The sequence below is a fragment of the Glandiceps talaboti genome, chromosome 23, assembly GCF_964340395.1.
Source record: "Glandiceps talaboti chromosome 23, keGlaTala1.1, whole genome shotgun sequence".
Lineage (NCBI taxonomy): Eukaryota > Metazoa > Hemichordata > Enteropneusta > Spengelidae > Glandiceps > Glandiceps talaboti.
In genome coordinates, this window is record NC_135571.1 from 2,737,107 (window position 1) to 2,751,850 (window position 14,744).

At 34.1% G+C, this 14,744-nt stretch overlaps 1 protein-coding gene across 1 annotated transcript in view; it reads right to left on the bottom strand.

Moving 5' to 3' along the window:
• The window catches only part of LOC144453082 (neuronal acetylcholine receptor subunit beta-3-like), a 31,389-nt gene extending 17,661 nt beyond the window's left edge, over nucleotides 1-13,728 (bottom strand). Inside the window, exons 1-2 of the mRNA XM_078144358.1 lie at nucleotides 13,644-13,728; nucleotides 5,022-5,164 (exon numbers count right to left, since the gene is read on the bottom strand). Of these exons, the coding sequence (XP_078000484.1) occupies nucleotides 5,022-5,164; nucleotides 13,644-13,728 (228 nt within the window). The remainder of the gene's footprint in view (nucleotides 1-5,021; nucleotides 5,165-13,643) is intronic.
• Between the last annotated feature and the right edge of the window lie 1,016 nt (nucleotides 13,729-14,744).

A 14,744-nucleotide genomic window follows, 5' to 3' on the forward strand; every position in this document is an offset into this window, starting at 1 on the left:
CTTCGAATCAATTCCCACGTCTGGTTCAATGAAGTCCTGGGGCGAAATTGCAAATGCTAAACGAAGCCATCCACTAAGTATTCAACATCCTGTCTGTGTTAATCACTTAAAGAATTCCATCCAATGTTAGTGTTTATCGGGGCAGTTACATAATGTCCAAATATGGTATATTTGTCTGCTCAGGATGCTACTTATACATTGTTTACATCATGCTAATAGATGCGGATTTACTAATTAGCATGAACAACTATTGGTTCGTGATTTCTCATTGAGCTAGAATGGTTAAAGAGATATCGTGATACACTTGAAGGCACGAATAGCATCTAGACTACATTCAACATACCATTTCATCCGATAATAATGGAATTTATAATTTTGCAGCAATACCTTTAATTGAGGAAGTCCCGCCAATTCGTTCCAAGAGATAGAAACGGTATCAATATCCGTTCCACTACTTCAACTAAATCACTATTTGATGAATCGTTGAAGAAAATACTCATCAAGTTCGTTGTTAGACCCTCGAATTGCATACTTGCAGAAACATTGCATGCATGAAATGTATAGACTACCTATCAAAGTATTGTATTGCACCTTGTTGTGATCGGCTTCTGGTGTTCAAAAGTGTCGGCGTTCGAGGCACTACATGGGTAGTTTTATTCATTTTTTTCAGTCTATTCACTGCTTGTTTAAATACATTCAACCGGCGTTGTTTACAATACAACATTTTACATGAAGTAATTACTTTTGCGTATATGTACTCATGTGTTTCCGTGATAGTAATCTGTAGCTTTATAATTGGAGAAGCGTCACATGTCCCGGAACATCGTCATTTGCCAATATGCTGACAGGAATAGATAATACTGGTAATTAGTGAAAGCCTTTGTATCAGGGAAAACAAATACAGCAAAATAACACTTTAATACTAAAGATAAAATTGGGTTAGTTAGCCATTCATCTAATTCAAATATTGACCGATGGTATTCAAATTACCAAAGACTTGGTTTCCATTTTTTAGGCTCAGAATTTCTTTCAGTGAATTTTAGCTACTATTCATCGAGAACAAATGTTTGAATACATGCATGTTGTTAAAATGCCATGTGTTCTTTGATTTACTTTCCTAGGATGTCCTAATTTGTGTTTCGTGACCAACACAATGACTAACTGGTTGTCATTCAGCTCAAATTTACCTAGCAGGTTCCGTATACCTGAATATCAACATGCATAATAAGAGCTTTTATTATAGTCTTCATTTTTGTAATATTACAGGCTAATTCAAATGTGAATGTCGTGATAACGAATTGCATTAAGTTTCTTTTAGTTTAATTAGAAATATTGAAATTAACCGACATGTTACACATGATATTTTGATATATATTCAAATATCCTAATTTTACCTTTACAACTTAAATATTAACAAGTACCAAAATAATCAAATCCAATATCGTTTTCTGGCCTGTAGATATGTGAAACGTATCACATTACATTTCCTATGCAAATAACTAGTTCTTCATTGTAGAAATGGTATCTTTTGGGGCAACTGAAAATTTTCAAATCGAAAAAGTTGCCAGATATTGCATCCAATGTGCAAATTAGGGATACCTGTGCTATGTAAACCTAACAACCGTGTGTGACTTTTATCTGGTGACTGAATGCTGTGGTCGCCATGTTTCCTTTTTGTTGTAAAGTACCGCTAACAAATGCATTTTTCTGTTTTTAAATGGTGTCCCTAGCTCCATGGATATAAACACATTTGTACTACCTAAGAGAGTTATTAGAGTTTTGCTAGGTTATAGGTAGAATTAGCGAACTACATGAAACTTTACGAAACAAAGTCTTTCTTTTTAGCATATGGGATACTACTGAGACAAAATGTTATATTGTGAACTGGATCTCATGACTGTCAATTTCAGCAGTAAGTAATCAGAAACGAGTCTCTGATATTTAAGCAAAATGGCAAAATCATTACTTTTTAAAATGAAAACAGTAAAGTATAGGTCTTATGTATCATATTTTCCTTTTGAACTTTTTTTATGAATAAATGATTGAAATGGAGGAACTTTACATTTTGTGATTTTTGGCTTGGCTATGAATTTTCAAAAGTATGGACCATTTTATCTGTTTTGTTTACATCCACGATAACATTTGTCGTTTGGCATACCTGTGAATCATAAAATCAAATTATCTACAAATTGATCATTGCAATTTTTTTTTTAAGTTTTGACAATTTGTTATGCTGTGTTATGTCATTATTGTTATCTCCTGACGTTGCCATGGTTTTAAAAAGCCTACATTTTAAACAAAGACATCAATCAACCGTAATGGTTTCCTTACACTTACTGTATAAGTATATGTGTTCTGAAGCGAGACGAGCTGACAGTTGAATGTTTTCGTGATTCTTTTCAGGACTGTGTATATTTAAATGATATATACATTCTCTGATAACATAATTTCTTTTGGAAAAATATGTTGCAGATATGTGTGGCGATGAGATCCGGTTTTAATAATTGATGCCTCTTACAATTTGATCTTACTCAACGACTTCACAGTCTAGGAAAAATTACGTTTGGCGATACATGAATCTCTTTCCAGTAGACATTCATTGTGCATCATATTGAGATAAGCCATTAAACAAAAAAGGAGGTGCATGAGTGATCCGTCGTAGATTCTTGTAAATCTGTTGAAATGGATGTTTGCTATTTTAGTTGGGCAATTAGATCTTATCAGAAAAAAAACATTATCCTATATTTTATTTACCTACAAGCTCGACTGACACTTAAATTTGTGGAAAGGTTATGTTTAGTGTCCCTTGAATAAAGAAAGTACTGGGGTAGGTTATGGCCACTTTGACCTGATTCAAATGTGAATTTGGGGTTTAGGTTTTGGTGAAAATAAGATATGAATATGCAGATATATAATAACTGCCATCAATTCATCCCCCACAATGGGAGCCTTCATATCAGTAGGAAATGCTTTCACGTCTCATTGTATTTCCTTTACTAAATCTCGAAGCTTCCGTGTATATATGCGTGTCTACAAAGACACTACGTTTTACACGTGGAATGAATAGCGACTCATTAACCATATTGTTGAGACTAGGGTGTACATAAAGATGTATTACACACCTGTAATCGATGCAGCAGCGGTCGAAATAATCAATATACAATTCTCTGTAAAATCCATCACAAAATCTGCATTAAGCTAATCCCTCTCTTTAAAAAGTGATTGTGTGAGCCTAATCCGAAACAGTCATAAGGGTCATCCTCTGCGGATCCAGAGAGTAAAGTGTTAATCCCCGCTCAATCTATCTATCTACAATAGTCCAAGTATTGTAATGGCAATGATAGATAGAACATTGCAAAATAATACGATATATGTTCTTGATGATTACGTGGTTGTTCATCTATCTCAATTCGAAAAGAAAAGTACACATTGAATATACAGAAGTCTATATAGAACTCATTTCTTTCATGACAAACCTTTGGGTAATTGATAATGAACCATGTTGCGTTTTTTGGATACTCTCGTGTAATCAAGTCTTGTTCATCTAATTTCGAATACGCAGATATGTGGTTTAGACAATTAACGTGTATCGTAATGGGAGAAGTTACCGGTCGATTGCAGTTGAATCTTTCCCTCACATGTCGAAATATAGAAAACAGGTAGACATTTAAGAGGAAAGAAGACAGATGAGGTATTAAGCGTGAAAAGGTTCGAATTCTCTAGATAATCATGGGAGACTGAGTTTTGAATAGAAAGTAAAACCGTCCCCTGGCTTGAACATCACGTAGCGTGAGATATCCACAATGTTGAAAACTATCATTCCCATGTATTTATTGACTGGAAAGGGGCAAGGCCGTTCTGGAAACAATTTGAAGCCTGTTTACTTTAAAAGTTGCACGACATGATGATAATAATGATGGCCTGGTTTTTTTGTGCCCTGGAAATCTAGGTAAACGAATGAAAATTTAAGTGATTATGTGTTGTTTTCAATGCAATAGATATGGGTGCGGCGTACAGAACAAAAAGAGGTTTTATTCTGTTTACCTATTGTGCAGCTTTTAGAAAAAAATATTCTATGGGCAATTTTTTTCTATAAATATTGTTTTGTTTGGCTTTTATTTCTTTCATTATCAGTTTTGTAAACCTGGATATAAATATAAAAGGTTGAAAACTAATCAATAATAATAACTCAAAAACTGTATGGGGTATGATTAAGGGTTATTGGATTATCTGACTTGATGATCCACTGAAATTATTCTGTCCATCCCATACTTTCGTACTTTTAGAAATGATTATCTCGGAAATAGCATTAAAATAACACATTGACTTATAGATGACACAGTACATACCCTCAATGACTAAGGAATGAAAGTGTTTATGTTGTTAACAAGAACACAAATATAAATAATATATAAATATATTAGAGCAAATACAAATTTATACTAACAGAAAAATCGTATTTGATGATATTACATAGGTACTACAATGAAGTGCCTGCGTCTGCGAAACCCATTGTATTAGTACCACGTTCAAGGGGCTAATAATGAAGTGCTACGTATAAACATAATTAATCCCAAATATGAATATTAAGTCAATCCAATGGTGACTTAACCAAAGTTAGTTAATCAGAGTAAGAGTTTAATGCGTTGACATAAACATTAATCACATGTCCTCCTACGTTCTAAAAAAAATACCTTTAGCATTAGCTTGCAATATCCCTAACCCTACGATATATGTTTTCAAAATCTATTAGGGGTTTATGGAAATAATGCATATGTGTTTGGTTAGTTTTATCGTAGTCAATTTATCCTAGTAAATCCTTGAATCTAGGGTAACATGAAAGTAAAACTGCTGTAGACGAGATGCCCTGTAAGACGTGCAAACACTATTTCCCACAAATAAATGTTCACGAGTCTGGTAATCCATGTTCTTGTTATGCTTCACTTGACGGTTAAAGCAAATTTGTTCGCCTCATCGTCTCTTCCAAACGCACCGGGCAATATACAAAGAAATAAACATACCACATCAATCAGTTGATTTATGGTCAAATAAAGGAAAACCGCCACCGACTCGTTGCTATTGACAACAGGCCTTGCAGCCTTTGAGTAATTGGCAAATAATTCTTCGTGTAATTTCTCCTCAGGCGACACTCGCTGTACAAAATCTGCAGGGAAAATAATAGCGGATCTATGATGAGTATTGCATTTATAGAAAATAGCAAAATAATAACGCCCTTTAGGCGAACACTACAGTTTCTAAATGATATGTGACTAAATAGTGTCGTGATGTAAGTGAAAATATAAAATAATGAAATTTAAAGGTTCAGGTTGAATTGATAGTTAAAGTGGGCCATATGGATAAGGATTTGTATTTATTTTGTTGTATACTTAAAAGAGTTTAACATGGCTTCCTACTTGAAAAAATAATGTGAAACAACATTGACTAAGTATGTATTTGTAATGAATACTTTGGCAAAGGTGAACAAATTTGTTGTTTCACGTTGATTTCACAAGTAGAAAGCTATGATAAAATAGTTTTATTTATTAAAAATCCAAAATAAATACCCAATCCTTATCCATATGGTCACTTTAATGTGTGATACATTTGTAGAATGATATAAACATAAAGTACGGTGAAAAATATGTGTTTGGTTAATTTTTGATAATAGTAAATTTCTTGGTTTGAATATATTTGTAGGGTTATTGACATATTAGCTAATGTCATAGTTTGCCATTTTGAACTGAAATCTTGGATCACTGATTGATTCTTCTATCACCTCACTAAAAGGTAACCTTTCTTCAGAATGACAAGACTAACAAAATTATGCGAAATATATCGATTAAAGGGCCTATTACTGCATTTTAAACGGTTTATTGACCGACATTTCAAAGATAATTTAGTTGTTCCGAATTCTAATAACTGCTAGTCTGTACTACCTTGGCACAGAGTGGTTCGCCTTTAGTAATTTACAATAAAAATCACAGAAATTATGGGTTTGGAATCAAAATGGTCGTTATGCTTTTGGTCATTTTATTATGACAGTTTGAACTAACCGATTGTTTCAGAAGGTAAAAGGAAATTTCACACAATTCTTTATATATAAATTTTAAATACTGACATACAGCTTACATTGTATCATATTTTGCACGAGTTGTATCCACTAAGAGTTAAATATTAACATGTTTATCCATGTGTATTTTTCTACGATCATGGGGTCACTTCCCTATTTTGGATGCACCCAAAACCCATATCACATCTTCGTCTCATTTATTCGCGTTGTGCTTTGTGCAGACTGTCATGCTACGTGTCTCCCGATTACTACATATAATGGTAAACATGATAACGTGTAATTCTTAACATGGAGAGAAAATCTCAGAAAAATGTCCCGATCTGGCCTGTGTCCGTTGAATAGCATACATATTTCCTTTCGTATGAATGTTCTATTTGAAACATCAACATATTAACAAGAACAATAATCAGTCATTTTCGACTGTAGTTATGCACATCAGTGGGCTTTTCCAAGGAACATGATTGTAATTTTTTATTTAAATTCCTGCTGCTGGTCGACCAGTCGATGTATACAACATGTAATAGTTCAAACAGATGACTCACTGATACCCTATTATATCTCTTAAATCATGATAACATCTAAAAGTCAGTTTTTGTAGTGGTCGTGCTTCAGTTGTCAGTTAAGGGAACATATTCAATGTTAAGGTAAAGTTAAGCAAGGTCGGCTGTACGTTAGTCACAATAACGTCGTGACCTTACTTACTACTAGACTAATGAAGTTACTTCTAACTTCCTATTTGATGGGATTTATTTTCGAATGGTGTATTATCTAAAAAATACAATTTCAGTATACTTTAATGTTTAAAAAACATGATTCCTTCTCTGTTTAACATAAAATCAAGTGACTCAGAGACAGATATTTACTGGAAAGTTAATAATGATCGATTGATTACACGATTTTGAATCTAATTTTAGTATATTTTAATATTGACCATATGTGGTTATTTATCCAAAGTAATTGAAGGTAATCAGGCATATACGATAGTGTTTCTTGAGAAACGGTAAATATGACTCTAATTCAAGAATATTGCAGGAATCTGATATGTTGAGGCAGCATGTTTGGGTGTGTGTGGTTTCTATGCACGTCGTGTAAACACATTTTGTCTGTGAAGAGGCGATGACCGAATCCACAAAGTGCTTTTTCTTGACTAATGGTTTGGCCGATTTTCTTTCAATTTCTGATAATTAGATAATTATTTAAGATACCTTTTCGTGGAAGAAAAAGTCAATATCACAAAATGTCTAAAAGACATTGATGAAAAAGTAGTATAGTTGATATTTCATTATTAACACTTAGTTCAGAACTTCAATCCTTAAATTGATGAAGTATATTTTTTAATGTTGATAAAATTGAGAACTGGGAGTCTAAAAAAGTAGTGCGGAGTAACTGTATCACAGCGACCAAGTCGTGCGGTGTAACTGTATCACAGCGACCGAATCAAATCTACCTGTTCCAACCACTTACACGTGATAAAATCGAACATACAATACCCAGCATTCAGTAACAAACTAATTATCAGGGATATACACTCTGTGTTCCATTGGCAAATATTACTGAATAGATACGCTGGATGCATTTATGATGACATAGCACGGCTATTGATCGCCGGCACGGTGGCGTTTTGTAAGGATAAAGACGTTAATATAGGATTCCAATTTTGTGCATTATATACGTGTTAATGCATTCGGATTACTCTTTACAATGCTGACATAGTAGCAACTTAGATACCAATAGGACAGTATGCAATTTGACTTGATCGATGCCGCTATTTATGTATCAATCAAAATCAACACATGCTTAGAAATATTAACTTTTACAACCGTTATATTCACTGAACGGCAACAGGCATTCTGTTTCAAATAATATAGTTTTCTATGCATTTTTACACTCCAAAGCAGCTTCATTATTTACAAGAATATTAGTGACATTCCGTTCAAAAAGGCACACAATTCAAGTCATTGGTGCAGGCAGAACACTAAGAGTATATTTCATATAAAGAGTTTGACCACGTGACCTCGAAGATGAAAGTCAATATATATATATATATATATATATATATATATATATATATATATATATATATATATATATATATATACTTTGCTATCTTGTTATATAAATAACTCACAGTTGAGAAGTCGACTTTGACTTTCATCTTAAATATCAATTGGCCAAATTTGGCCTGTGTACTGCATTATCTAGATCTCTTCCTTGCATGAGTCAATTGCAACCATAAGCCCGACACAAATGCCATGTGCTGTTGGGCACAATAGTACGTTACTTTGTTCCATGACTGTCTCAAACTCATATTTGCCATACTGTTTACTTTTTGCTTCACAACTCATGACCTCTATTAAAGAGAGACTCGGTTCAAATGCCCACATCCATGTTGTCAAAGTATATCTTCCATGATATTAGCACTTGTACTTTGAATTCCATCTTCACAATCAAACAGCCAAACTTATTTTATGTAGTAAATATATCACAGTAACTTGAATGTACATTTCAAGAGTATAGTTATCGAAAAGGCCAACAATTTTCTAAATCTTACAAGTAGTATTCAGATTGTATCTGCTTTAAGATAAGCAAAACGAAGAAATAAAATACACACGTTTTAACGAACAGTTTATAGGTGATACCTTATGAATTGCATAGCAAATCAAGCTCATTTCAATTTCAGGTTAAAAGGGATATACACATTCTCCGTAATATAGAAAGCAAACGAGCCCGTAGTCAACCTCAGGGAAAATATACATAATAAAAACGTACATGACCACTGGCAGTGATAACAGTATACCAATTGCATATTACATACTACAGACACTGAACCGAGTACCTTGGTTGTATCAAGCAACGATATACCATCAAATTAGGATTAGCGGAATTCAACACACGCAATAACTGGCACGTTGAATTTACTTTTCGGCATAATTGCAACGGGATACAGAAGCGGAATAATTGAACAAATGATCGCACGCATGACTGGTTGATTGCGTGATGTCCCTGGATGTCTGTATACTGTGTATATAATAGAGACAGTTCCAATAGGAGGCAATCAAGTCAGTAGAGGTCTTATATATTTACCAATTAATTATAATTTTCGTGTGAGGAAGGCTTCTAGTTGTCAAGTAGCAAAACACATATTACACACAGATATAGAGTGGTCTATTTTTCATCTGAAAGTGTATATTCATGTTACCCGATGCTGGGAATAATATTGGTTTCAAAAAAAAAATCAACAACAGAAACGCTCCTAAGAAATGACACAACCTCGTATCCCTTTTTCATCAGTTTGATATAAAATCTGAATGTCTCAAAATATATTCCTCCTTATACTTTTAATCCAAAGCAAAGAATAAATAATTGATATAATGCATTTATTCAATTGCATGGAGTGCTATGTATTCATAAATGGTGGGTTCGATTCTCCTTGAGTGGTTACTATATTTAAACGTGTGATATATCTTGATGTCAATCTAGAAAATATAACATCGATGGGACTCTCAAGAGGTGAGACTAACCTGTGTGAATAATGACTTGCGTAATGAATTTGCTATGACAAAACGTCAGCCTGGAACCTTATTCAAATCGCGAGTGAATAGATTTGGAGAGAAGTGTTCATACACTCAATGCATTATGCAAATAAGCCCTGCAATGGAAAACTCGGGAACACATATAGCGTGCAGAGCTATTTTCACCAACGCATTTCATGCCGTCAATTCTCGAGTGTTTGCTACATATATATGTTCTGTTGTCGTCAATTTTAACAAGTTAACGTAAAAACTGCACTGTTAAGCTCTTCGAACGGCCGCCTCCATTGCAAAACTCAATCTATTGGAATGACAACTAGCTATTTTAATCGCATATTTTAATCGCAGTGCGGTTTACAACTCATTGCACCTTTCAAGGCGAATTTTCGGGAAACTCTTTTAATTTGATATAAACGTGGTTATTTTACAAGGAATGAAATAAACAAAATGCAAATACACTAACACGGAATTTGAGCCCACGTACAACAAACAAAATATGCCTGGAGAGCAAAATATCGCTATTTTCATAATTTTCTGGCTTGAAAAAGCACGCGTATATATACTCTACAATATAAATCATTTTCTCGAAGCAATGAAACTTCCGACAAGTGTTGAACGCTTTAGATGAAGAATGAAGTCACTGACTATTACACATGACACCGTGGTGACCTCAACTTAGCAGCCATTTTGGATTCAATGCATGTACTGTGGAAATAAATTGAAACGGCTCTGTGATTTACCTCATCTGACAAGTCAGAAATTACTATTGTGAATGTAAAGCAAAATGCCAAATGGAAAATTTAACGTCTGTCGGTGTCTTGCTTTTTTTTCCTTTTACGTCAGAATTCAAACTGTCTATATACAACATATAACATAAACATAACGTTTTAGAATTCTGATACCTGTATATTTAAACATTGTATCCCTAAAAATATATTTTCTTTCCATTATTTATTATGTAGTGGTGAAGTGAAAGATTAAAATTATGCAAAATGTAGTCCATAAAGAAACCTTTCATACACATATATTTTGTAAACAGTACAATTTTTAGGGTTGATGATGCTATAGAGATGATTCTATAACGACGACTTCCAGTGACATACAATAGATTTAGGGAAAAAATCTGCAAATAAAAATCTCTGAAACCAGTTTTCGAATTTGTCATAGTGCTTGTATGGAACTTGTTTTGCTACCCATATCTGAATATAACTGTTGTAGTAGTATGTATGGGTCGAAAACGATGTGTGGATCACATGAGGGTTGTATACTTAGAATGGTCAACTTGAAATGTGCACAAATACATTTGATGAAACTCAGAAAACCTTTACAAATGTACTACGTAAGAGTTATTTTCAGATTTGGTTACCATGGTAAATAGAAATGTTCATATATATAGTCGAAACTTTAATTTAATTCTGCTTGTACACTAATGTATATTTTAATGAACCATATACAAGATGTCGTATTTGTCATTCACGTGTACTTTTAATATCTGCAGATTTATCCTGTGTAATATGAGTTTATTTAATAGCTAAACACAACTATGCTAACCATTTACAGCTAAAATGATGTCGGCTTGGTGTTTTACTCGTGTAAAACATGACATTTATTACACACCATTACACAGCTGCCGTGTTCAGTGGGGATGTAGAAGTAGACATGTCTAAATATTGATAAACAGTTAGAAAATAAACAATTACAGCCATTAAAATCAAATCCATGTGATGTTTTCATTAGCAGCCTGTTTTTACTGCACTGTGAACGAATAACAATGCTTATCACTGTTAAATGTGGTTGGACAATGGATACTACTATGCTTATTGTGTTTCTGTTATTAATCAGCAGTTGAAATATATCTAGCTTTATATCAAAAAACGTAATGTCCCACGAGTGAAACACCAAGCCTACTTCATTTTAGCTGTAAGTCCTCGTTATGTGTGACATCATGTGTTGGGATGATATATAGAGTAACACTCATACACAAATCCCTTTCAATTTATAAAAGTAAATTACAAACTGGCCTACAAGAAATTTGACGTCTATAATCGTATAGAAAAATCAGATGAAATTACCCATGGGAAATTACAGATAATGACAGCGAAAAAATGGTCAAGTCTATACGGACCATGATTCTTTCTGACATTTTGGTTCATGATAGGTACTAGTCCATTTTTCAAAGACAAGATATTAGATTACATTACATTACAAGCATCGCCGTCCCACGTTTAGACAGATTTAATCTATATTATTCTCTGGAGCATAGCTTTAATGTATTTTTATCTATCTACACCTTTCATCGTGTACTGCATTGCTTACGTTATTGATAATAACGTTCAACTCTCAACTTTGCTAGTGGAAAACGTGTTACTAATATATATACATACGTCATGAATTTGACTCTGACCTTCATTTGAGTGTGTACTTTGGCACTGCCTTCTACTTATGGACTAAATAGTCCTGATCAATTACGTGTCCTTCCTTGACTTCGGCAGTGACATAGGTATCGAATATCAAGGAGATACCGTACGCTTCTCCTTATCTCACTACCCTTGCTGGGTTTTTTAAATGAATAAAATTATTTGTATTCGTTTTTTTTCTTCCTATTTCATGTGGCAACGCAAACTATAGATTTAATGAGATCATGGCATCGTGTAAGTATATTATATACATGATCACCGTTTGACGGTAATCTAATGAAGGTAGTATCTGGTGAACATCTCGAGTGTTCTCCATCCGTCTCTACAAGTTCATTAGCCGTAGATTGGCCCCGTTCCGATATAAATCGGGATATATATCACCATTATGACATTGGAAATGGGTTTAAATTAATAGAAATCACATGAAGTTCATACTTTGATCTTAGTGATTTCTCTTAATCGCGGTAAGTATAACATTCGAATTAAAGATAAGAATGTTTAATAAAATTACAAGGACAATGTGACATTTTTGAGCTAAACATGATCAGTTTTATCCCAAGGTTCCAAATTAATGACATCTCATTTTAAATGTTTGGGGTCAGTGTTAGTGTTGGTATATACGACTCAAGCTAAGTGACTTGATGGATCGTCTTAAAGATCACATTTAGACGCCATTAAGAACGATATATTTTGTTCAAAGAATACCATTAGGTTCCATTACTCTGTCTGAAACGACCAAATTTGTCTGAACACAGCTAATTGCAATTCTATATAATACATTCCGGTTATACGGCAGAAACAGGCATGATATTTTTTTCATCCCCTTATTTTCAACCCCTTATTTTGATGAAAATTTGCAGTTCTGATAGAAGCTACAAATTGTGGGTTATATCAATCGCTGAATACAGTGTATGGAGAGAACGGGTTAGAAATTACGTGTAAATGGTTTGCTGTGTTAATTGAAATCTGGTGCAAAATCAGGCATAGTGGATACAAACTGCACACAACGCGCGAGATGGCATTGATGGCGGCCATAATTTATGCAGCGGGAAATGTCAGCAGACGGATAACACAAGTCTACGTGTCATGTACAACTAATAAAATTCTACTTTATTCAGTAACTTTTCACGATCTTAGATTTATATGACTAACTGTGACAGCCTGAATAGCAACTTTGCATCGGATATGGAATACCACATTTCCGGCAGTCGGTTATTTGCTGTTATTATGATTTTGTCAACTGATTGCTTATGAATCCAAACTCGTAAAATGTCACCGAAGATAAATTCAATTTTTGGATTAATTGTCATTTGTAACACATCTTACCATATTGTTACAGACAAGCTGTTATACATTTGCTTGTTGAACGAACCGTGCTATTTTGATGAACCTAAACTGTACTGTTATGTTTATACCGTTCAAAATTTACAGAAATGGAAATTTTAAAAAAAAATATTTCACATTGCGAATGCCTTGGCTATGCTCGTTGTATTTTAAGTGACGGTGAGTTTTGAACAATGAGAGATCGATTGATACAGCAAGTCGTGCGAGTTACGTGGGAGACCATACGCCGGACGAGGACGCCATGCAGCCGAACGAAACTAAACGAACGGAAACTGTACTTACCATTGCCGGCAATAAGCTGTTCAAAAGCGACGAAAATTGTCATGATGGCCAACCAGATCATTTCACTTGTCAAGTGGAAGTCCATGTTGTCTCTTTCGGTTCGAAATATGGCAGAATTTCGGCATGAGAACGGTTGTTTGTATCAAAGAGGGGAGCATATACGACACGAACGCAGTGCAGCTACAGTGACGCGTACACACGATAGACACATTGCCATGAACTTTGACCGCACCTGTGGAGCAAACAAAAGGGAGAATGAGCAGATTGCATGTGTATCCGATGGAGATATCTGTGATTGTTTTTTTAAGGCAATTAATGCATACATTCCAGTGCCTAATTACACCAAAATGGTGTTCATTAATGAAAAACAAAAAATGGTTTCTGTTTTCATACTGTATTCTGAACGATATGTACACGTGCTGCGGTAAATTCAAGGTAGAACGTAACTTATTAAGCAAAAAACAACGTTAACAAGGAACCTCCGAGAGAAACCCAACCTTATGGAAAAAATCCATACTAGCACAGAACGTCTCACGTCATGGCAAAATTTCAGTGATTTTCATTTCGTACCTGATGACATTTATTCAATACAGACTGATTATATCGTCTATTTCCAACTATTACAAAAAATAACTCAATATTCTATTTAGCTAAATGTTTATGCTGTTCTTGTTTGAAATAAAAACAAGAATTAAAAAATAGAAAAAATCATGGACCTATGTGTCAGTGTTTCAATGGAAACGACAGCTGTCATACTAGTTGCTATGGTGATGAGCTAAGGTTTATATTGATCGGTAATTGGTAGGTATTTGTGTAAAGTTTCAACAGCATATATAGCTAATCAAATTCGATCCCATGAAAGAATGTGAGATCAACATGAGTGTGGTCGAGCACAAGTGTGTGTATATGTGTGCGTGTGTGTGTGTGTGTGTTTGTATTTTGTGTCAAACACCAAGTATTAATGAAAGAAAAACAGATTATAATGCATATCTCTGTAGATTTGAGTGTAATTAATACATCTCATCAAGAACATACGAGTATATATAACACTGATATCCCTATGTTTTATATAGACGGGAATCTTTATGGCGCCAAACAGTC